The following is a 24238-nucleotide window of genomic DNA, read 5'->3' on the forward strand; positions in this document are numbered from 1 at the left end:
GAGAGAGAGAGAGAGTTCTTAAAGGAATTCTTGACGATAATGAATTTTAATAACGAGTTTTATCTGGAAATTGTGCATTTTTATTTATACTTGTTAAAAATGTGAATTTCTTATTCTAAGCAAAAAAAAATTTCTTTTTAACTAGATTGTTGTTTCAATTCAATACTAAGATAACTTTAAGTATCGAGATTTTTGGAAATTTTAAGTATTGTTTCTTTCATAAAAATGTGCTTTTAAAAATAAAAACTATTGTTATTTCAATTTTGTTCAATTTCATCATTGTTAATAGTTTGAATTATTCCCTCGTGAATTGCCAGAAATTCTTGGGTTTTTAGTGCTTAAGTATGCAATTAATAGTGTATTGAAAAAATAAAATATAAATAGATGAAAGAAATAGATGAAATAGATGAAAGAAACAAGTAAGGACCACAACAGCGGAGATAACGTTCGCCGCATGGCGTTTCATTGTCCTGCAGAAATATCGAATGACAGGCGGATGAGACGATGGTTAGATGAAGCCGTATCAATGCCCAACACCGTGTAATTCAATCGTATGACCCTGTACTAATAGTATTAGATAACTCGCGAGCTGCAGCATCGTCCGTGACTTTGCATTGAATTCGAGTTTCTTATATTAAATTATTCTTCTATTAAAGATTATTTAAAGTAATTATTTTTACGCAGTTCAAAAAAATTATAGGTCGTAGGAAATGTATTTATTAATGAGAGAGATGATTTGTACATTTTCTCGATAATTTTTATATAATTAAAAAATTTTTTTCCTCTTTATTTTTTAATTAATTTTTAAATTTTAAAATCAAGCTAAATAGAGAAAAATTACTTAAGCATAAACAAATAATTTTCATATTGTCTTTAGGTAATCCTCAACCAAAGTACAAATGGTTCAAAGACGGGATGCCCCTCAACAACGAAGTCACTTCGGGCGAGCCTTATTATCGTATTCTCAGTACGCGACGCGAGGATGCTGGGGTGTATCATTGCGTCGCAACGAATGATGTGGGGTCCATATTCAGTGATCGGCTCATCTTCGCCGTAGCTTGTAAGTATTTCGTCGAATACTACATCAATACGTCCACATCGTGGATTACGAATCGACGTTCCAATTCGCTTCAGATATGGGTACATTCGATGATCTCACGGAGAAAGTGGTGACCGTCGAGTCGGGTAGCGCCGCAATTCTGGAACTACCTCCGATTGAGAGCCATCCTCCCCCTGCCGTAACGTGGCTCTCCTCGGACGGAACTCTTCTGTACGGTATAAAGTACGCTACGACCGATCACACATTGATCATATTAAACGCTTCGGAAAACGACAAGGGCTCCTACAGGTTTGTATTGATTGATGCAACCAGCGCGCAACATTAGTTCATTTATAATAGCTAATGTTTATAATAGCTCGTCCTAGTAGTCAATCCTTTGCTTCAATTGCGAAGCATATGAACTCATTCTTTCAAAATTTCCGACCGACGAAGTTTAAACTTATATCTTTTTGACGTTTATGATGATACAGAGCGAAGGCTATTAACACTCAATTGGGTACGGAGGTGAGCAGTCCGTTTTTTAAACTGCAAGTCATCGGCGATCCAAATGCGGAAGTAGCCCCTACCATAATCATCAAACCGCAGGACACGCAAATAATCAAAGATCAAGATGTCACGCATATATATTGTATCGCGAATGCCAGGTATTCGCGAATCTTTGTTTATCATTCTTTTATCATTCATCACTGCGTGATGATTTTTCTTCTTTCTTATGTACAGACATAATGTTTTCATTCAAGAGATTTAAAATTGAAGTTTTAATATCGAGACTACATCAATTTCAGATCTCTTCATGAATTAAGGACCTTATGGATGAAGGATGGCATTCCGATCGAAAACTCTAGAATATCGTATAGCTTTAATGATTCGTGGAACAGAACGCTCGCATTGATCTCAGCTAACATAACTTACACAGGAATTTATTCTTGCCACGTAGATTTGCGGAGTGGTGGTTATCCGACCATAAATGCGAGTGCTAAAATCGTCGTATATGGTAAGCATTATCGATGAATAATCCAGTAAATAGCGATAATATAATTATGTTTTGAAAAGTAAGAATACGCGACACTAAAGATTTTAAGTATTTTAACAGATCTAAATCTTTCTTAAAATTCCCATTTTCTTAGAAAAACCAACATTCATAACGGAATTAAAAAGGGAAACTCTGAGTGATTATGGGTCCACAGTAACGTTACCGTGCGATGCTAACGGTGTGCCACCTCCTACAATCACTTGGTTCCGTAATGCCGAGCCTGTCGATCATTTACTGGGAACTAGGTACGTTCTGGCAAATATTTGCTTTTGTAGTCATTGGAATGAGAGAGAGGGGGAGGGGAGAGGGAGAGAGAGAGAGAGGAAAAGAAAAATCTTTTAATTATTACTATTTAACTATTAGTAGAAACTTTTTCCTATAAATTTAAAATTATAATTATTGTACATGAAACAGATATTTATCAGTCATAAATAAATTTTCTTATATATATTCTAGTAAATATTTTTATTAATTAAAATTAAAAAATATACAAATATTTAAAAATTCGTAGTAATATTAAAAAATTCGTATAAGGAATAATTTGTGTGAAGTGAAGTATATTAAATTTGGAACATATTTTATAAAAAATATTTAAATATTTAAATCTGTTTTGTCTAAAAAGGAATCAAAATTCGAAAATTATTTTACTTTTTTTTATTTTATTTTTATTTATTTTATTTTTTATTATTGTCCTCGTGTTTTTACAGATACTTAATGGAGGAAGATGGCTCGTTGACAATTAAGAAATTAAGTATGGATGACTCGGGAATGTTTCAGTGTCTCGCGTCCAACGAAGCTGGCGAATCATCTAGTTACACCTGGTTAAAAGCGAAAAGTGAGTAATTTTTCATTGTTTCCATAATAAATCGCGGAATTTTAAAAATAGTGAAAAATTATTACCCAATCCATACACAGAGTGTTCGCAAAACACGCGTAAAATTTATTTATTTTTTTTAAATACCATATAATCTTTATTATTTTATAAATCAAGACTTTTATAAGATGGGAAAAAATGAGAAATATCATAAATACACTTGCTAATATATAATCAGTTTTGAATACAAAGGATTTAAAATTTATATATTGTCTATTCGTTGTCTTTTTCGGTATAATATAAATTACAACATAAATAATTTCCTATATTAATAACATTGGCAAATTATACACAGATATAGATATTTTGTAGATATTATTTAAAGGAAATCGCGTTTTTCGCGGACACTTCGCGTAATAATGTCGCAAACAGAGTTAATATAAATGACGTATTTTTTGTGTGCGGCACAGAAAAAGGATTAGGAAGCAGATTGAGAAACAGAGTTGCCCGCTGGGCGGCTGGCTACAATGTAGTCAGAGTCCGCCAGTCTGATCGCCGTTTTATGTTCTCTCAATATCCAAACAGTAAGAATAATGTAGCGAGATTTCCACACTTTTCTTTTCCATTATAATTTTCGGCACATGCTTGAAGACTGCGTATAAATTTCACTTCACGATTTTTGCTTCTAGCAAATTTTTGCATAGCTCTAATAAGACAAATAGCACTATGTTGAATATCAGCGTTTTAGAACATTTATTATTACTCCATATTTATAGAATTTTAGCGCAAGACATTGATTAATTGTGCCTTCTTATATTTAATGATTATTAATTTTAATTGTATACATATAGTTTATAGTGTTTTTCTATATTATAGAATGAATGCCGTACGATTTTTAAAGAAAAAAATTTTTTAACGAAACGATTTGTCGATTTTGATGTAATTATTCTTAGCACGCGTCTGCGACATTGCAAGTAATACTGACATGCACGTCCTATTTCCCTATATATATTAGGGATATATTTCCTTTAATAAGATTTTTTTTCTGGATGTTTCACGATAAATACTATTAATATTTAGTATTTAGTGATTTATTTTATATATGGCATTTATGTACTTATGTACTTAATTCTAAGTTTGCGTAGTTTTGCTATTAAATATGTGTTTGTGTTATGCTTAAAACATAAGCTTGTTTGGAATCAACATAAAGAAATAGAGAAGAGGTGAGAATTACAGATGGGTTTAATACATTGCAAGCGACGATTGATCACCCCTTTTTTCATTTGCACGTTGTGAAAAAACATTAGATATAGAGATTTGACGTTAATGACGAAATTTCTGTCTGTAATTTACAGCATCTGGACCGATAATGGAAAACGGACCACAGAATTTAACAGTATTAGACGGCAAAGATGCAACTCTAAGTTGCAATGCGATCGCAGCGCCTAAGCCAAATGTCACTTGGTATTATAACGGTAATTAAATCAAAGCAATTGTATCTTTATATTTTTTATATTTTTATGTATATGTATATAATATAAATATAATATAAATATGTATATAATATGTATATAATATAAATATGTTATAAAATTTTAATTCACTTGTTATAGTTTTATATATATATATATATATATGATTTTTAAAAATTAAGATATACAAAGATTAATATTATTACCAAATGCGCATTTACAAATGCAATTAAATGTAACAAATGTTTACATTTAATTGCAGATACAATGTCTGTGGAAATCGCTGGGAGAGTACAAGTCTTGGACAACGGGGATCTTTTAATTGCAGCGGTGAAACCGTACGATGCAGGAAAATATACTTGCATCCGCGCGAACGAAGCCGGTTCTGTCAATGGATCGGCATACTTAATTGTTATGGGTGATTATTGACAATATTTAGAAATAAAAATCGAGCGAATTATGGAATCATTTTTCTTAAGTCAGAAATCGGTTTTTTGCTCGAACTTTGGTGACAAATGCATTGTGCAGTCTGTTGTATATAATCTGCATCTATTACAGTTCGGACTCAAATTATCCATCCACCTGTTGATACGTCTGTGCTTCTCGGGCGTACCGCTGAATTGCAGTGTAAAATTTCGAACGATCCCAGCATCGTATACGATATGGCATGGTTTCATAATGGACAGTACGTATAAAGAGAAATATTATATATGCAAATAATATCAATTTAAAGTTTAGAGATCAAAAATTTAATAAATTTTTTAAATGTATCTGGTATTATTTTTTGAAACAGCGAATTAATTAAAATCTGATCTATTTAAAATATTTAAGAATTATTCACATTATGCAGAGTTTTTATTAAATTTATCAATTAAATTATTGATTTATAATGTCAGGAAAATCACGAGATTCTGGTGACTTTTCCGACGCTTAAAAATCTTAAAATGATACGTTCTGTACGTTCTGTACGTTATTACAGAGTAATAAATACGCAAGCGAGTCAAAGAGTGAAAATGCGGTCAGATGGCACTCTCGAGATTGTTACCGTTCGAGCTTCCGATGTGGGCGAGTATACATGCTCCGTAGTGTCACCAGGTGGCAACGAAACGCGATCTGCTCGTCTGAGCGTGATCGAATTGCCGTTCCCACCGATCAACGTCGTGGCCACGCGGGTTGAGAGGATCTCGCCGCGCACGATTAATGTCACATGGGTGCCCGGCTTCGACGGCAATAGTCCTACAAAAAAATTTATAGTCCAGAGACGAGAGGTATCCGATCTAGGTAAGTGTAGTCTTCAAATATAAAAATTTAAATGTAAATTTCATAAATGTAATATAAATCAAAAAATAAATTTAAAATGTAAATTTCATAAATATAATAATTAAGTTAAATATATTAGTTATATTTATATTTTCTAATATATATATTTTTTAACGTAATTGTGAGTTGTTATCATATATGTATGAAAAATACTACAAATTTTTGATTGAATGTAAGTCGATATTATATTTTTTATATCTCTATAATATAAAAAATATAATTTACTGTTATATTGCAAATAGGACCAATACACGACCCAATATTAAATTGGATTACCGAACGTGATAATGTATCCGCGACCAGTCGATGGATATTGTTGAATAATTTGAAAGCCGCGGCGTCTTATCAATTTCGTGTTAGCGCCGAGAATAGCGTTGGTGAAGGTCCATCGTCAGCAGCTAGCAATATCGTTGTTCTACCCCAAGAACGTAAGTGATTAGGAAAATTAATCAAGTGATTATAATAGGAAATATAACAATATAATATGTTTTTGTTGTATTTTCATTAAAATATAGGCAAATTTATAGCTCAATTTCTGATGTGTATGTTGACATTCCACTTCATTTAACGTTTTATTTTTATTTTTAGCGCCTAGTGGTCCGCCCATTGGCTTCGTCGGCTCAGCACGTTCATCATCGGAAATAATAACGCAATGGCAACCTCCATTAGAAGAATACCGAAATGGCCATATCTTAGGATATATATTGAGATATACGCTTTTCGGATATAATGATAGCCCATGGACAATACAAAATATCACCAATGAAGCGCAAAGAAATTATCTCATTACAGATTTAATCACATGGAAAGATTATGAAGTGCAAATAGCGGCTTACAATGAGAAGGGTGTGGGTATATATTCAAAGGGCTTGCAAATAAAAACCAAGGAAGGAGGTAAATTCACGTTAGGAATTAGAATATTATTTTAATGAATGTTATAAATCACTTAAAGATAAATAATTTTTTAGTCCCAGAAGCACCTCCCACAAATGTGAAAGCAAAAGCAATTAATTCAACAGCGGTAAAAGTTTGGTGGAAACCACCGAATCCTCAGAAGATCAATGGGATTAATCAGGGATACAAATTGCAAGCCTGGATTGGCGACAATTTTACAGATGCGACTGAATATAAATCGATGACTGTGCCGCCAAGTTTATTCGATCCGCTCGCCGAGCAGAACACTATTATGATAGGTTTAAGAAAATACACTTTGTATAATATCACGGTGCTCTGTTTCACCGATCCAGGTGACGGTGAAAGGAGCTCGCCTGTCGAAATTCGCACTTGTGAAGACGGTACGTTTATTTACAATAACTAGTTAAGAATTAATTAATTACGCTACGTATTTTCTAATTAAAAGATAATTTCTTTGATGTGTATTTTCTGGTTTTTCATTTAGTAAAGATAAACTTATTATTAAAAACATTATTTATCTTTATATATGTATTACGATTTTTATAGTACCTGAAGAAGTGGAGAATCTACAATTTGAAGATATCAGTGATCGTGCGCTAACAGTTAAATGGTGTCCTCCCAAAGAGACCAACGGAATACTGACATATTATCAACTGAAATACATGATTAAAGACATTCCGGATTCTTTGCGCGTCGAGAACTTCACGGCTGATGTGTTATCGATTAAAGTAGAACATCTTCAGGTAATCATCGATTTTAAGTAGAAATTATAAAAGAAATATAATGAAAAGTCTAAAAATTAGAAGTTATAAAAAAGATAACTTAAAGGATTAAATGACTATTTCTCATTTTCGTTTTTCTTAGGCATTGACTCACTACAAGTTTGAAGTAACTGCTTGGACATCAGTTGGATCTGGCAAATCAAAAATAGCGACCATACAATCAGGCGTCGAACCGGTGTTACCAGAACCACCCACGAAGTTAGCGTTATCCAACATAGACGCGTTCTCCATTGTGTTGCAGTTCACGCCAGGATTTGATGGAAATTCATCCATCACGAAGTGGACAGTGCAGGTTAGTTAATCTATATCAATGCTTTCTTTAAAAAAAGAGATTATTTATTGCATATTTATACATAATACAATTTTTAAACTAATGAAAATTCTCTTGAAACAAAATTTATATCAAATATATCTGTTTGCTCTCTTTCAAGGCTCGAAAAGTATTACGTTAAAGTATTTTGTAAAATTTATTTTCAAGACATACGAGATTCGATGTGATGGATAGAAGATAGAAAATAAATCAGAAGAAGTAATATGTGCATTATTATCAATTTTTTAGGCACAAACGGCGCGAAACTCGACGTGGTACACTATATACGAAGTATCCGATCCCGACGCTAGTACGATTACCGTTGACGGTTTGATTCCTTTCATGCAATACAAGCTTCGTTTGATCGCAAATAACGTCGTCGGTGCTTCAGAGCCCTCTGAACCGACCAAAGAGTTTCAGACGATTCAGGCACCACCCTCGCATCCTCCAAAAAACGTCACAGTTCGCGCGATGAGTGCTACCGAATTACGCGTTAGATGGATCGTAAGTATCGTTGTTGAATCGTTATGTAAAAAATATAATTTTTTTATTAATCACTACTAAGAATATCAATTAAAGATATTGTATGGTATAACATACATAGATTATACTATATAAATTATATGTATAATATATGTATAAGAGTTATACTGTTTTCTGCAGCCATTGCAACAAATAGAATGGTACGGAAATCCACGAGGATACAATGTTACTTATACGGAAGTACGATCGAACATATCGAAGAGTAGTATTATCGAGGATCATACTGCAAACTCGTACATTTTGGAAAATATGGAGGAGTTTGCTGATTATGAAATAGTGATGCAAGCATTCAATGATGTTGGTTCTTCAGCAGCAAGTCCAAAGGCTATTGAACGAACTCGTGAATCAGGTGAATCTTTTAAACATAATTGAACATAATTAATCAAAAAGGAACCAATTTTAAGAAGCAATTTTTCGAATATAGTTATTTTAAATTTTTGAAAGATATCAGAGTGTTTAATGTATATTTCTAAAAATTGATTTGATATTAATTTAATTATTTTATATTAATTATTTTATAACGTTTGCGAAACAGATGACATAAAATCACTTTTAAATGTTTTCTACATACAATTTTGTAAGCTTTACAAATATATATAATATCTTTTAGTTCCTTCCCTGGGACCGATAAACGTAGAAGCAAATGCAACTTCCTCTACGACTATTCTGGTGCGATGGGGTGACGTACCTGTAGAACATCAAAATGGACAGATTGAAGGCTTTAAGGTATACTACGGTGCGAATTCCAGATCAACTTTTCAGTACAAGAACATTCCCAGCAATACCACTTTCACAACCACTTTAACGGAACTTCGCAAGTTCGTCCAGTATCATGTACAGGTTTTAGCCTACACAAGACTTGGTGATGGAGCGCTGAGCACTCCACCCGTGAGAGTCCAGACCTTCGAAGACAGTAAGTGTACTTATTGCAATTGAACCTTTTCTAACGATAATAGTCGAGTTGTGTTATAGATTATACTTTAATCATATAATTGTATGTTATTTATTAAATCTATTGTTTTATATACATGTGAAATATATATAAAACATACAATGCAAAGCTAAACAAAAATAAAATAAGATTCCATGATATCGTTATAATATATTCGATTTTGTTTCATAGCTCCTGGTCCACCATCTAATGTATCTTTTCCTGATGTGAGTTTAACTACAGCGCGTATTATCTGGGACACACCAGAGGATCCTAACGGGGAGATTCTTGCATACAAAGTTATGTTTAACTTAAACAACAGCCAAGATTCTCCTTTTTCTAGAGAATTTCCAGCGTCAGATAGAACATTCAGGTACAAAGATTTCTTCTTATATATTTATCCATCTCGCTGAAATTTTATAAACTCTCTCTCAACATTTAAATAATAAATCTCCTTCTAGATTGAGATGTATTAGGATTATATATAACAAATAAATAAATTTTTGAATAAATATCGCTATAATTTTGCCAATTGCAGAGCCACCGAACTCAAGTCCGAAAAGTATTATATGTTCTCTGTAACGGCACAAACGAAATTGGGTTGGGGTAAAACAGCTTACGCGCTTGTATTTACCACAAACAATAGAGAACGTCCTCAAGCACCATCAGTACCGCAAGTGAGTAAGTCACAGATTCAGAGTCGTCAGATAACGTTTAGCTGGACACCAGGTAGAGACGGTTTTGCACCATTAAGGTAACATTTTTCTTGCTTATTGGGATTATTTCTATTAAACTGCATATTACCTATTAAACTGCATATTAATCTCTCTTTTTGCTCCGATAGATATTACACAGTGCAACAGTCAGAAAATTCTGGACCATTCCAAATTATTCCCGAAAGAGTGGAACCCATTCTGACGTCTTACACGGCTAATAATTTAAAGCCTTACACACACTATCAGTTTCGCATTCAGGCTACCAACGATATAGGTCCATCAGAATGGAGCAGTGAGTCTGCTCAAGTACAAACTCTGCCTGCAGGTATATATTAAAGATAAAATAATATGAAACTCTCAATGAAATATTAAAAAGGAAATATTTAGAAAAATTAAAAATCAGAAATTGAAAATTGAAATTAACATTAGCAAAAATATTACATTTTTATAGCGCCATCAAAGGGCGTCACCGGCCTGAAAGTTGTCCCAATAACAACATCCAGTGTTGAGGTTCATTGGAACATGATCGACGAGGTACATTGGAGTGGCGATTACGAAACTGGTGGTTACCGTGTTGTTTATCAGCCGGTATCGGATTTCCCAACACCTCTTCAGGCGACGCCGAAAGAAGAGATTCTAGGAATTAAAGTGTGTATAGATATCTCTTTCTTATATGTCAAATTTTGTTTAAATTTTATAATATAATATATTGAGATTAATTTGCATACAGTATTTTATAAATTTAATATAGTTAACACAATTCATTCTTGTTGCAGCAAACCAAAATGGTTTTAAGCGACTTAACAGAAGATCGATATTACGAGATTGTAGTGCTTCCATTTAATTCAGAAGGTGAGGGTCCACCGAGTCCACCAGTCACTGTGTACGTGGGAGAGGCAGTTCCTACGGGGGAACCCCAGCATCTAAAAGCCGAGCCTATTTCTTCTACTGAGGTTCATTTGCATTGGAAACCTCCTCAAGCTAATATGCAAAATGGCGATTTATTAGGATATAAGGTAATAAAATAATTTCGCTCAGTTACATTAGTAATAGATTACTTTATATACATATATATATATTTTGATATACTTTTTATGAATTCAATAATAGATTATAATCGCGATAAATTCATATTTTTATTTTGCGTATTTAGTAATAGATTAATCGTTATAAATTGATCTTTATTAATTTTATGTGTTTATTATAATATTCTCGATTTTATTGCAGATTTTTTATTTAGTAACTGATTCTCCTCAAGATTTAGAGAAAAAACAGGAAGAAGAGATAGAAGTCGTTCCAGCGTCTTGTTTGACGCACAACTTAGTCTTTCTTGACAAGTATACAGAATATCGCATACAAGTTTTAGCGTTTAATCCGGCCGGAGATGGTCCACGATCTCCGCCAATTACTGTGAGAACGAAACAGGTAATTTTCTTAGATATATTATGTCGTAAATATTCTATGATAATAGCAAGCTATGATAGCAATGTTCAGTGTTAATGTTTTTTTCGATAAAAACACATGTTTATAAACGGTATTCAACGTAATTGCAGGATGTACCAGGACCACCATATCATTTGCAATTTAACGAAATTACCATGACCAGCTTGCGCGTTTCTTGGAACCCTCCGAAGTTACGCAATGGCGAGATAGTTGGTTACATCGTTACTTATGAAACTGCAGAGCAAAATGATCGTAAGACAAATCAATGTATAAAAAAAATTATTTAACGTTAAGAATTTAACTTTACATTTTTTAGTTATTCTTTTATTAACTATTATTATTTTTTTAATTTCGTCTTTTTTTATTATCGTCCGAATATTGCGCTTTAATTAATATATACTCAAATATTGTTTTTTATGACACGTTAATTTTATTCTGAGAAAAGTTCATACATATATTAAACTCATTTTGCAAAGATTTAATTATGATATATTTCATATTTATCTTTTTGCTAACTTGTTAACGTTTTATCTAAGGTTTTAGTAAACAAGTTAAACAAAAAGTAACGGAGACGAGTCTTCTTATTCAACCGCTGGAAGAGGAAGTGACGTATACTTTCATGGTTCGCGCGCAGACGATCGACTTCGGACCGCCGATATCTGGCAATGTTACAACTGGTCCGCAAGAAGGTTCGCCGATGGAGCCCAGCAATCTCGGCGTGACCAAGACAGTCTCTAGTGTGGAACTGCAATGGACCAATGGTGCTTCCGGCAAAGGTCCTATACTGGGTTACTACATCGAAACTCGTCGTAAAGGTAAATATATGATCTTTATACACGATCGTTTATATTTATTTCAAAGGAGTTTAAAAAATCTCTTACAGCACCTGTTCAAAATTTTTTAATATTTTACTTTATTTATCGAAATTGCAATAGAAAATACAAAATGTAATGCGATTAATTTCTTTTATTATAATTAGTTTATGAAATAAATTTGATTGTATCGAAAGCATTTGTTGGAGTTGCAATTTCACAAAATAAAAATATACAATATATATATATATATATATATATATATTATTTTTTTTTAATAAATTCAGCGTAATATCGTCATATTATTTTACATTTGCGTCCAACTCGACTAGCGGTTCTGCTAACACTAATACCGTCTTTTTTATAACTGTATAGCGATGGAAGAATGGCAGCATTGTAAGTGTCAACACACGTAATTATGCTGAGCATCAGTCATTGCATTTAGATGGTTTTGATAGTAAGATCCCTGTTAGCGTAATAATATCGCTTTTGACAGTCCGTTGTATATACTACTATGTGTACCACGTACCATGGTCGTTCAAAAATTCCAATAATTTGCATGATAATGTCATAGCATGACATCGCCAGAAATCCATTTTATATGTTCAAGCAGGATTTTACTGAAAATATATTAACTTCATGTAGCGCTATAACATGATTGTCTATATCATTCTGACAAAGAAATGATTAATTATACTAGCGTGATTTGTTGTACTGTCCATTGGTAACGCCACAGTTTTTGTTATTTAGCCTCCCCTTCCCTGCAATTAATCTCGTTTTTAACATTTTGGCGTGCAGATGTGTGCACACACGGTATTTCCCATATGTCGTATAATAGCAAAACCAAAAATACCGATGTTATTCTTCAAAACATTTCACACAGAAAATGGCCGGCACTCAAAGTATAAAATAATCATCAGACTAATACGAGCTCCTACTTATTTGTTATACATAATGTCTTACTTCTATCGTATTATTTTTTATAACATTCTTTGGCTAATTTGAAATCAACTTTTCCTTAAGAAAAATATTAACGCTAAATACTTGAGTGATGAAAGTGGAGGATTTCTAGCAAATTAAAAGAAAAAATGAATAGCGAAATTATACTTTTTAGGATTCCAAAACATTAACAGCTAAATATTATATTATAATTACAATCAAAATTCTATAATTCATAATATAATAATATAATATAATATAATAATTCATAATATAATGATAATCGTAATATAAGCTAGTTATATTTTAGAATGTTAGTTTAGAAAAAAAATATACAGTAATTTTTTTATTATAATAAATAAATTATATAAAGTCGATCTTTTACAAAATTTGATTTATTTATTTAATTGAGAGATATATTGGAATGACAGTTTCGAGGAAAAGCCGATTCCAAATTGATTGAAGAATTTGGCATTGAAAAATCATGTTGTACAAATGGGATATTCCGTATAAAAGAATTCGATTATACATATATATATGTAAAAACAAAATAATGTGTTTTCCGGAAAGGGAAAACTTTTTCCTTTGCTATTTCAAAAATTATAACATATATTTATTATGTATGTAATTGTAGACGATTCGCGCTGGCAGACAATAGTTCGTACCAGTAATGGACCACTGACTGAATATACCGTGTCTTATCAAAATTTACTGCCGTCCACATCGTATTTGTTCAGAGTAATATCATACAATCGTTATGGAATCAGTTATCCAGCGTATTCTACCGAAACAGTAAGTCTATTAAAAAAAAAATGATTATTCATTTGAACATTAAATTTACTTTGTGTATATTCATTATTTTAATGTTACACTTTCATACATACATTTATTTATTTGAAGACACATAATCTATTGCGAGCTAACATATTTTATTAATGGAATCATTTTACTAGATTTTGACACCATCGAAACTATACCTGGAATACGCATATCTACAACACAGGCCATTTTACAGACAGACCTGGTTCATGGTTACTTTAGCCGCAATATCAATTATAATTATCATTATGGTCATAGCAGTATTATGTGTGAAGAGTAAAAGCTACAAATATAAACGTAAGTTGAGTTTAATGTGCATATAAATTAATTCCTATGAAAAATCAGATTATGTTAGTAGAGCACTTATCTACAATTTGTGACATATAATTTATATATTAATAATTATACTATAGAAGAGGCACAAAAGACTCTGGAAGAGTCGATGGCGATGGACGCGGATGACAGACAAGAATCGGATTTAGAATTGTACAGGTCACGTCAGGGTGGAGGTAGTACCGTTAATGCAGCAAGTGGCACTCTGGGTAAAAGAAATACATTGGCCCGAAAGGTAATGCATCCTCCGCCACCCACTATGCTGGGCAAATCGCCTCCTAGGCCTTCTCCAGCGTCGGTCGCCTATCACAGTGATGAAGAGAGCCTCAAGGGATATGATGAGAATCCTGACGACAGTAGTGTCACGGAGAAACCCTCCGAAATTAGTTCTACCGATTCTCAGGTGAGTCTTCGTAAAATGTATGGCAAAACGCATCTCTGACAACGTGATCTCATCTCAATCTCATTTTTATTTCACAGGGTTCTGAGAGCGAGAACGAGAGTGTGCAATCCGATCCACATTCCTTCGTGAATCACTATGCAAACGTCAACGACTCGTTAAGACAATCGTGGAAACGGCAGAAACCCGTCCGGAACTATTCATCATACACGGACTCCGAGCCGGAAGGCAGCGCGGTTGTCAGTCTGAATGGCGGTCAGATCATCATGAATAACATGGCCAGATCGAGAGCGCCGCTTCCTGGTTTTTCGTCATTCGTGTAATGAAATGAATTATCAAGATTAAGATAGGAATTTTTTTTATTCCTACATCAAAATTAATATCGCAGCTACTTCGTTCTTAGCGAAGTCTTTTTATAAATATACGTATATAGAGCGAAAGACTTACGTCGGGAACACGTGTTTCGTATTCCCGCGACGGCATAGACTTATAGCAAACTATAGGAAGCTTCAGGCATCTTCGTATTGTGATATATTGATACATATATTATTTATAATTTTCGAGAGACATTTTGCATTTAATAGATACTTTTGTACTTTCTCGGATTAGTTTAAGAATCAAACAGCGTACGAACCTCGTACGAATATCTTACAAATTTCGTGCCTGTACAGAGCAGAAGTCCAAATATTCTTTTTTTTTCAGATATTTTGGTCTTAAACTCTTCTATTTTTCAGGTACAATTATAAATACATGATTATATTTGATCCTGAGGATCTTGTACTCTTTAAAGGTATTTATATCGTCGACATATTTATAAACGATAATTGGGATCGTGATATTGCAGAATTTTCAGAAAAAAATATCAATTCAGACTCAACATAGCAATTGTTGGCCTATCATATCATTTTATTAATCCAGTAAAAACTTTATTATAAAGATCGCGAGTTGTGAGGCACTGTATAAATCCACTCTTATGCTGGCGTATTTGCACGTCAGATATGCTTGTAAATATGTTATATATTTTCTGTAAGAATGTAGATTTTGTATAATGCTGCTATATATGTATTCTGCGGACTATATCTATTGCATTCGCATTTTGTGATAATACAGTAAATGCTCCATAGTTGTGGAACTTACATTTTACTAAACTGTCACGAATACGGAATCGCGATTCTGAAAAATAAAATAGTGTGTAGAAAGAAGTAAAATTTACTCATAAAATAATATATAAGTATTAGTTATTTATTAATTTATTATATATATATATATATATATATATATATATATGTATATACATGAACATATTTTTTATTTTTCATGCATCTTTCCTATTTCGTTTTATTTAAAAATAAGAATTACTTCTCAGAATTATCAAAAAACGTTATTCTTTTTATCTTCGTTATTATAATAAATGAAATTTCTTAGACCCGCGAATAGGAAATATGCAAATATATGGAGCTTTTATTGTACATAAATATATCATAGTTGAGATGCAGTATTCATATCTTCTTAAACATTCTCGTTTTATTAACGTCCAAAGTCGGGATATCGAACGGAACTACGATAACATATGTCAAATTTATTATATTACTGTGCGAATAATGAAATTCAAAAAACAGGAGAAAGAGAAGCCTAATCTAATTAATAATTACGAAGTAAGATTATTATCGCTTCGTGTTTTATTCATTCATAAAAAATGATATAAGTATTTAGATATAATTTTATTTTAGATAATTATATATTTTTTTTTAAAGCAAATTCTACGAACACATCGTGAGATGTAGTGAAAACATTTTTCTTTCGGGAAAATGATTCTACAGAAACACTTCGACGTTTCTGTGACACTGCCAGTGAACGCTTAGTGCAAATTTTAATTTTATTTATGTACGTCCACACGCGTATTTGTAATAACATAAGAAAAAGTATAAAAATCAGCTGTAATGTCAATTGTATACAACATTGAGAAAAAAAATATCTGTTAATCTTTTAATAAAAATTTATGACATTTTGGAAAAATTTTTCTATAACAAGCTGATTTATTTACCAATTTGAAATTACTACGTATTTGTAAAAGTCAATATTTGTATAATTAATTTTTATACATATTTCTATATTATACTAGTTCATTAAATTTAAATACTAATTAATTAAATTTTTAATTTAATTAATTAGTATTTAAATTTTTAATTTAATTAATCTTTAATTTAATTTAATCTAATTAATTAAAATTAATTAAATTTTATAAATTATATATTTCCGACGAAGGAGTTCTTGTATCAGATGAATATCAGATGTATATAAAGTATAAATCAATAATGCATGATTTTATGAATGAAAAACAATATATTCATATCCATTTATTAACATATCAAAGTTTTTATAAAAAGGAAATTTATTTGTCGTAATTATTAATCGTTAGTAAAAAAACTTTCGCATCGTATGTACCACTCGTGAAGAACTGGCGGTAAATCGGTTTCGTGAAATTGTTTAATTAGAGACCACACTGCAATGTCTACAATATTGAATCCACCCTTGCAAGACCATTTCTCAAATTCATTGGCTAATGTAATCAATCCATCTTTTATATATTTCTGATTGTGTAAGAAATTGGTGAAGTCAAGCGCGAAATCCAATGTTTGTGGTTGTGAGCATGTGCTCTCGTAATTGTGCGATTCTATCAATCTACTCATTAATCTGAGAAAATTGACTTCACCTCTTATGGGACAGGAATACGTATTTACAATTGTCTCCATGTCCGGAACTAAAAAGGAATGCAATCAAATATAAGATATTTAAATAAATCGTTAAAGAAAAGTGTATCCTAATATAAATGGACGATGAAAAAATGATAAAAAGTTTGATTGTAAAAGTCTGATTTTTTTCAAAATTTCATTGCAGCCCCAATTAATGGAATAAATAATTATAAGAAAAGATGCCTTTTTTAAAGATAAAAATTATATCTTACCATCTTTCCATATTAATGTTATAATTATAAATTGTGCGGCTTTTGTAGAAGGAATAATCTGCTTAGGAAAAATAATAGGTATTTCATCTTTCATGGTAGAATGAGTATGTGATGTTACATTAAACTGGATGTCTTTCCAAAGTTTCTGTAGAGCCAGTATTGAATATGGCGGTTTCCTTGGATTGACATTCAGTACTACGTGGCTGATGACTGATTTCTGTAAATATACAACTGTCCCTAATTTGAGCCTTCTTATTATGCAACAATTAAATAAAAATGCAATTTTATTATAAATGGTGTAGCGATTGATGCATTAATCATAATTACTAATTAAATATGACATTTAGCGAGCAATTATAGTTAATGCATTAATTGTTAACCTGGACTTCTACAGAATCTTTCACTTCTGTTTGATTAGATTGTTTCACTTCCATTTGATTAGACTGTTTCAAGAAGTGGCATAATGTAGAGACTTGCTTTTTGAGTTCCGCCAATTGGTTAAGAATTTTCTCTTGTCTAGCTTCTAATAATCCATATTCTGGTAAAGGTGCCTAAAAATAAAAATATTAATTGTTACTCTACTCATACATTATTTTATATTCTATATAAAGACATTTATTCAACATATTTAAATCAAACATTCGCCAAATGCATAAATGCATAAATGCTAAAAAAAATCTACATCACAATGAACTTAAGAAATGTATCATAACAATGTTCAAGATTTTTAATTAAAGAAGTGTATTGATGTCTGTTGTCTTTTGTTTTTTAAAATAAAGGTAGGAAAAGGAAAACAACAGGTGTAAATGCATGTCGAGTCAAAGTTTATGTACGATACCTGTGCAATGATACTTGCACTTAACAATATGAATATAAATACGAATACAAAATCTACTGGAGATTTTAGGATGTTACAAAACAATATTAATAAAAAAAGTTAAATGTACTTTGCTGTATAAATAAAACATATATATTGTTCTAAATTTATACATACATACATCAATCAATGTTTGACTTTATAAATTCCAAACAAGATTTGTTTTTTTCTTGGTTCACATAGGCATGCTAGATCAAAATGTCAATACAATAAGTAGATATTAAAAAATGAAGGAAATAAATCTAGTTTTATATAAAATTGATAATTATCTTATTGCCAATGCAGACATAATAATACAACATAAATATCCTTCCTAACTAAATCTAGATACATATATGAATGAAGAGATCAAAACTTTCAACGATCTCATCGAACACAGTATTTTTTAGCTGAACTTTTTACACAATTTATTTTTTCTCTTTTCTTCTCAACAGGAAAAGAAAAAAGAAAGATAAATCCAAATCAATTAAAAAGAACAGGTTTAATTACAAATATAATAGCTACACATGCCAAGCTATCCTACATTCAATTTACCATGTACTGAAATTTTTGACAGATAAATACATAAAACCCAGCAAACATATATATTACATGTGGAATACTTTAAAGACAATAAATTCCAACACCAATCGATTCATGAGGGCCGTCCAGTCAAAGCTCGACATAATGATATTAATTGATATCGTTAATGATAACAATGATGAATTAACCCTTATTCGTAATGGCACAACGAAACTTTTGTTTGCTTTTATCCGATCTTCGCACTTTTTCTACAACGACAATCGGAATCGCGCGTCTCCCTCTTCTGCGCGTGGAAGTTAAATAGTTCACATCGCCGCGGAATATCGCCCGCACTTCTTTCGCGTTCATGCTATATTTCAATGATTTCAATTGACATGCCTTCTTTTCTGTTTCACGAAGCAACTTCTGCGAAAAATCGCCGACATTTCCCCCTGAGAATCACTCGAAAAAAAGGGATCCCAGAGAGGGAGGGACACATCGATCAAGCCTCTCGAGGCGGCGAGAGAGAAAGAGAAAGAGAACCGCAGCACGTCGCTGCTCCGCTCTCCTGGTCGATTACGGATCAGTATGCCCGCGGAAATTTTCGGGAAGTCATCATGTCTCGCTCGTTTGGACGACCGCGATCGTGGCCGCAGCCGCGATCGACAACTCGCGCGTTCGCGAGCCGCCGCGGACACGCGCGCGGCTACGGGCGATATATCAACCGCAGGTTCCGGTCAAACGGAAATGAAACGGCAACCTGCAGAAGGCGGATAACCTGCGAGACAACGGCGTCGTCGGGCATCTTGGCTTCGGTGGCGGTGGTGTTGGCGGTATCGTGACAACAGGGCAGGGTGTCAATCGTGTCTTCGTGAATATTTCGCATTTTGTACATGGAACTCGAGTGCGGAAACTTCGCGGGTAGGACGACCAACGGTTGCACCGGGTACATCCTTGTCGACGTCGTCGCTATCGTCGCGTGGCTGCTCATTTTAGCAACCGAAAACGACTCACGCACGTCAAGTCGAAAAAATCTATCGTTCCATGCCCCGTTTCTCAGATTCTCTCGTTCGCTCGTACTCGCGCACTCTCGTGTCACGCACGACCACGTTTTTCCTTCATGGCGTCGTAGTTGTGCTGCGCGCCGAGAGATGGCGCGCGAGCAGCGATTCTCCGTCGGTAACCTCAATCTCATTGTCCGGCGATGATTCTTTTCTCGATCTCTGCTAAGATGTTGACCATTTGGTGACACAAATCTGTTTCTTCTTCCTTTTCTTCCTCTTCTTCTTAAAAATTGTTAACTAGCCTTGTTTCTGTCATCAGAATCGAATCGGTTAGATGTAAAGAAAGACAAAAGAACGCATATCATTTCACATTTATGGATCTTTCAATTAATGGATGCAATCATCACAAAAGGCGATAAATGTCTCCTTTTTATTAATGGAATGCTAAGAAAGAAGTATTATATGCTTATGAAAAGGAAAATATCCAAAAGAATCTAATCTAATGTGTCTTTGCTTTGTGTTTCTTGCTATATTGCTTTTTATCTCTTGTTTACTTTTTGCCTTTTACCTCTACCAATATTTAATTTATTCATCTTTTTTTAATTCTTAGAACTAGGAAAAGATGAAAATTTAGTTGAATCGAGATTAAATTATTGATAGAATTATCCAGTTTTTTCATTTTATTTCTGAAACAGATAAAATGTGGACGAACTTTGAAGGGTCAGACAAAAACAAATGAAGAAAAACACAATTGTCGGTAAAGTTATCATAAAGAGGGAAAATAAGCACGAAATGAAAGCAAAGACTATATTTAGCCTTTAGATTTGAGCAACAAACTATTTCGAGTTGAATTTTTTGCAATTCATCTTTTTTCTTTTTCTCTCCAACGTGAAAAGAAAAAGAGAAAAGATTAATATCGTTCAAAGTTTAATTAAAAAGAGCAAGCCTTCGGTTTTCTTATTATCTCTGATCAAATTTTCTGGTGAAAATTTTCGTTTTTCACGCTTATATTCCTTACTTTGAAATTTCCTTATCCATCGAATCGAGACTCGCGCGAGATGGTTGAAATCTCTAGAAGACTCGAATTTCTGTAGATGGCGCGATAAAAGTAGTCAGAAAGTTTGCAATTCGTGTGAATGGCTTCGCGAGCAAAGTAAAAGGAAAGAAACAAAAAACCTCGAAATTTCATGTCACCAAGATTGACATCGCGCGATCCACGAGGATATAAATTTTGCTGAAACGCAACCGCGAAACCGCGAGAGGTTATCGATCGAGAAACGTATACAAAATGGCGGCGTCGCGTCATCGGTAGTGTCCTCTATCAACGAATTCTCGCACGATTGTGAATCTGTGGCCATCCTGGACTCGTGTACTCCAAGAAATATCACAATTAAAACGTACGAAAAAACGGATTGTATCGCTTGTTTCATTGTAATCAATACCGTTCATCTATCATCAACAATTCTCTCATCGTGTACGCGTCCTACGCGAGTCCGCGTTGCTCCGTATTCGCAAGATTGCGGTTAGAATTACGTTTTTTTCTTTCGAACACGCTTGTGTCGCCACCTATCTTGTACGTCGATCTGACAGGGGCCAGCGGACAGGAAGATACGGTGGAAGCGATTGGAGCTCGCAGGCGTCTCGGCTGAATCGAAGAAATTTGCGTGATCCGACGTGGCGCGACCCTCGACGTTCGTTATCCAGATAATCGAGGACATCCTAAGAATTCCTAGAGGCATCGTAATCGAGCGGTACGTAAAACAGCGGTCGCCCGATCATCTTTTTCATCGTAGCTGGTCGCCAAACGGCCGACATGGCGGCAGAGCGATGAGCCAATCGCAGCGCCGCTCTCTCGTGCCGCTTCGCCATTCAACGACGATAACGACGACTCCATTCGCCCGCTACCGCCACCGACATTACCACCACCACCGCTAACCAGCGGCGCAGCTAGAGACCCCCTTCTGGCGTAATTCGCGTCGCCGATCTCGCTATCTCGAATTTGGCGAGTGCTTTTTTTCAACGTTACGCACGGCGGCGCCGAACGAGGAACGGCACCACGAACGGGAGTGCGTCGTGCGTTGACGTGCATTTCGCGGGCGCATCGCGTCGCGCCGATTGTGTTTGGTCACGTGACCGCGCCGAACCGACCGTCGGCCGTGGGAAATGGCGCAAAGATCAGAGTGCATCGGACATCATGGATGGAACCAGCTCCTTTCCGCGGCGATGTCACTTGTGTTTGTTTACAAGCGTGCGAGCACGCGCGCCACGTGCTGAGTGAGGAGGCAAGATCGGGAGAGGAGAAAAGAGGAGAGGTGAGAGAGACGAAGAGAGGTGGTGAGCGAGGTGTGCGGTAAGAGGGAACGGCTGAACGGGACAGGTAAGCCCTCATCGACAGTCCCCCCCCGCGTGGAAAATCATATTCCTAAAAAGCGAGGTTGACGGCATCGGTGCCGGCGTGAGAAGGACGACGACGACGATCATTGAAGGTACCACGGCGACGCACGACAATAATGACGGGCAGGGGCTCGAAGAGGCGGGGGCGTCCACCCAAGTCTGTGGTGATGGAACGTCCGAAGAAGTTTCAGTATCATCTGATGAAGAAACCTAAATATCTACAGAACAGGACAGCCGGCGCGCTCGGTGGTGGCGCCGAGACACCGGGCTCACAGCCGAGCACGCCGACGGCATCGCGTCCGACATCGCCATCGGTCGAGAGTGAGGAAAGCAGCAAGCGCAGCACGAGAAATCAGCGTAAATCACGTAGTGGTCGCGACCGACATTCCCGCAAGGGTGGCCATGCCGGATCCACAGGTGGTGCCTATCAGCGTCGTGGTTACAACCCCAACGTGGATTATCATGATTCTGAATATCACTATGGCTCTGATTTCGGCGATGAGTCCAGTGAGAAGAGCGAACCGGAGGAAGATCCGTTGCCAACCGATATGGAATCTTCCGAGAGCATAGATGAACCCGATCCCTCGAGTGATAGCGATTTTTCACTGTCCAGTTACAGTACCACTAGTGGCACACCAAGAAAAACTTTACTCGCTCAACAGCGGCCACCTAGTCCAGAGCCGTTGTGGCTACAGAATAGAGAATTGCCACCGTTAGTGTTACCCAAGTCCTCGGATGATCTGTTGGTCCCTAAAGAACTGGTCATGCCATCGCTCTCCATCTACGAAGTACTCAGGCACTTTCGCACCCTGGTACGTCTCTCCTCCTTTAGATTCGAGGATTTTTGCGCAGCTCTTATGTGCGAAGATCAAACTAATTTGCTGGCGGAGATTCATATTATGCTGATCAAGGCACTGTTGCGAGAGGAAGACTCACAGCAGACACATTTTGGTCCACTGGATCAAAAGGATTCGGTGAACGTTAGCTTGTACTTTGTGGACTCTATGACATGGCCAGAGGTGCTACGTTCATATGTGGAGAGCGATAAGGGTTTTGATCAGAACATTTTACAGACATTAACCACTACTGAATATCCTTTTACTGCCATCGAGGATAGAATCAAGGTCCTACAATTTTTAACAGATCAATTCTTAATAACAAATCCCGTGAGAGAGGATTTATTGCATGAAGGTATATAATAAAATATATTTTACATATGCATAACATTTATATTCTATAGCTTTTTGTATATACATATTTAAAACAGCATGGATTATATCCAAAGTCGGCAAGGAAAAAATTTACTGTGTCCCTGCTGATGTATCAGTTACTTGTACAATAACAGATATTTTTAATAATAATTCAAAAAAAGTTACGAAACTAAACAAAGTTGATGCTTTATATTTAAAATAATGTCTATTAAGATAAGATTTATTAAGCTTGACATTATTTAAATATTTCTACAATTGATAAATTGTTATCTACACATTCGAATTGTTATAAATTGTTATCTACACTCGAATTTCTCTATTTTATAAAAATTATTTAGAATTACATTTTTTAAGAATGTATTTGTTACACAAATACTATTTTTGTGTGATTTTATACTTTATAACATAATTTTTTCATCTAAAATTTTATGATTTAAAATGTATTTTTTATTTGCAAAATTATTGATATTTTGAAATTAATTGATTGTTTAAGTTAATTCCTTCTATTTTTGTAAAATATAATGACAAAATGCTTAAGATTTATTGAGAGAGAGAGAGAGAGAGAGAGAGAGAGAGAGAGAGAGAGAGAGAAGAGAGAGAAGTAGAAAGTAGAGAGTATATATACTACTTACGTAAGTAACTAT

General features: G+C 34.4%; 3 protein-coding genes across 3 annotated transcripts in view; 2 read left to right on the plus strand and 1 right to left on the minus strand.

The window, feature by feature from the left end:
- LOC105619212 (protein sidekick) overlaps window positions 1–14965 on the plus strand; it is a 38844-nt gene extending 23879 nt beyond the window's left edge. Inside the window, exons 3-34 of the mRNA XM_012200736.1 lie at window positions 878–1060; window positions 1135–1348; window positions 1531–1704; window positions 1846–2054; window positions 2188–2338; window positions 2801–2928; window positions 3378–3491; window positions 4263–4382; window positions 4642–4797; window positions 4938–5064; window positions 5359–5660; window positions 5942–6127; window positions 6288–6593; window positions 6668–6994; window positions 7161–7357; window positions 7479–7688; window positions 7956–8210; window positions 8370–8598; window positions 8860–9162; window positions 9373–9553; window positions 9719–9934; window positions 10025–10221; window positions 10348–10544; window positions 10673–10912; window positions 11124–11321; window positions 11450–11591; window positions 11876–12154; window positions 12527–12547; window positions 13725–13882; window positions 14044–14206; window positions 14323–14645; window positions 14723–14965. Of these exons, the coding sequence (XP_012056126.1) occupies window positions 878–1060; window positions 1135–1348; window positions 1531–1704; window positions 1846–2054; window positions 2188–2338; window positions 2801–2928; window positions 3378–3491; window positions 4263–4382; window positions 4642–4797; window positions 4938–5064; window positions 5359–5660; window positions 5942–6127; window positions 6288–6593; window positions 6668–6994; window positions 7161–7357; window positions 7479–7688; window positions 7956–8210; window positions 8370–8598; window positions 8860–9162; window positions 9373–9553; window positions 9719–9934; window positions 10025–10221; window positions 10348–10544; window positions 10673–10912; window positions 11124–11321; window positions 11450–11591; window positions 11876–12154; window positions 12527–12547; window positions 13725–13882; window positions 14044–14206; window positions 14323–14645; window positions 14723–14965 (6449 nt within the window). The remainder of the gene's footprint in view (window positions 1–877; window positions 1061–1134; window positions 1349–1530; window positions 1705–1845; window positions 2055–2187; window positions 2339–2800; window positions 2929–3377; window positions 3492–4262; window positions 4383–4641; window positions 4798–4937; window positions 5065–5358; window positions 5661–5941; window positions 6128–6287; window positions 6594–6667; window positions 6995–7160; window positions 7358–7478; window positions 7689–7955; window positions 8211–8369; window positions 8599–8859; window positions 9163–9372; window positions 9554–9718; window positions 9935–10024; window positions 10222–10347; window positions 10545–10672; window positions 10913–11123; window positions 11322–11449; window positions 11592–11875; window positions 12155–12526; window positions 12548–13724; window positions 13883–14043; window positions 14207–14322; window positions 14646–14722) is intronic.
- A 2007-nt stretch (window positions 14966–16972) lies between these two features.
- Window positions 16973–19976, minus strand: LOC105619213 (aminoacyl tRNA synthase complex-interacting multifunctional protein 2-like). The gene is made up of 4 exons (XM_012200738.1): window positions 19746–19976; window positions 17988–18158; window positions 17608–17824; window positions 16973–17403 (listed from the first exon to the last, which is right to left on the minus strand). Exons 1-4 carry the CDS (start codon window positions 19974–19976, stop codon window positions 17051–17053), a joined length of 972 nt encoding a protein of 323 aa, XP_012056128.1. The 3' UTR covers window positions 16973–17050.
- A 2523-nt stretch (window positions 19977–22499) lies between these two features.
- The window catches only part of LOC105619291 (nucleosome-remodeling factor subunit NURF301), a 23616-nt gene continuing 21877 nt past the window's right edge, over window positions 22500–24238 (plus strand). The window contains exon 1 of the mRNA XM_012200814.1: window positions 22500–23574. Within this exon, the coding sequence (XP_012056204.1) occupies window positions 22500–23574 (1075 nt within the window). The remainder of the gene's footprint in view (window positions 23575–24238) is intronic.

This window comes from Atta cephalotes (genome assembly GCF_000143395.1).
Source record: "Atta cephalotes unplaced genomic scaffold scaffold00020, whole genome shotgun sequence".
Lineage (NCBI taxonomy): Eukaryota > Metazoa > Arthropoda > Insecta > Hymenoptera > Formicidae > Atta > Atta cephalotes.

What these genes read in the sequence shown, in the direction of transcription:
- LOC105619213 (XM_012200738.1), bottom strand. Translation starts at nt 19,976, where the DNA reads ATGAGCAGCCACGCGACGATAGCGACGACGTCGACAAGGATGTACCCG. An exon ending in AGGTTATCCGCCTTCTGCAG is followed by an intron (nt 18,159 to 19,745) that starts GTTGCCGTTTCA and finishes TTTTATTTTTAG; the next exon opens with GCACCTTTACCAGAATATGG. An exon ending in AACATTAATATGGAAAGATG is followed by an intron (nt 17,404 to 17,607) that starts GTAAGATATAAT and finishes ATTCCTTTTTAG; the next exon opens with TTCCGGACATGGAGACAATT.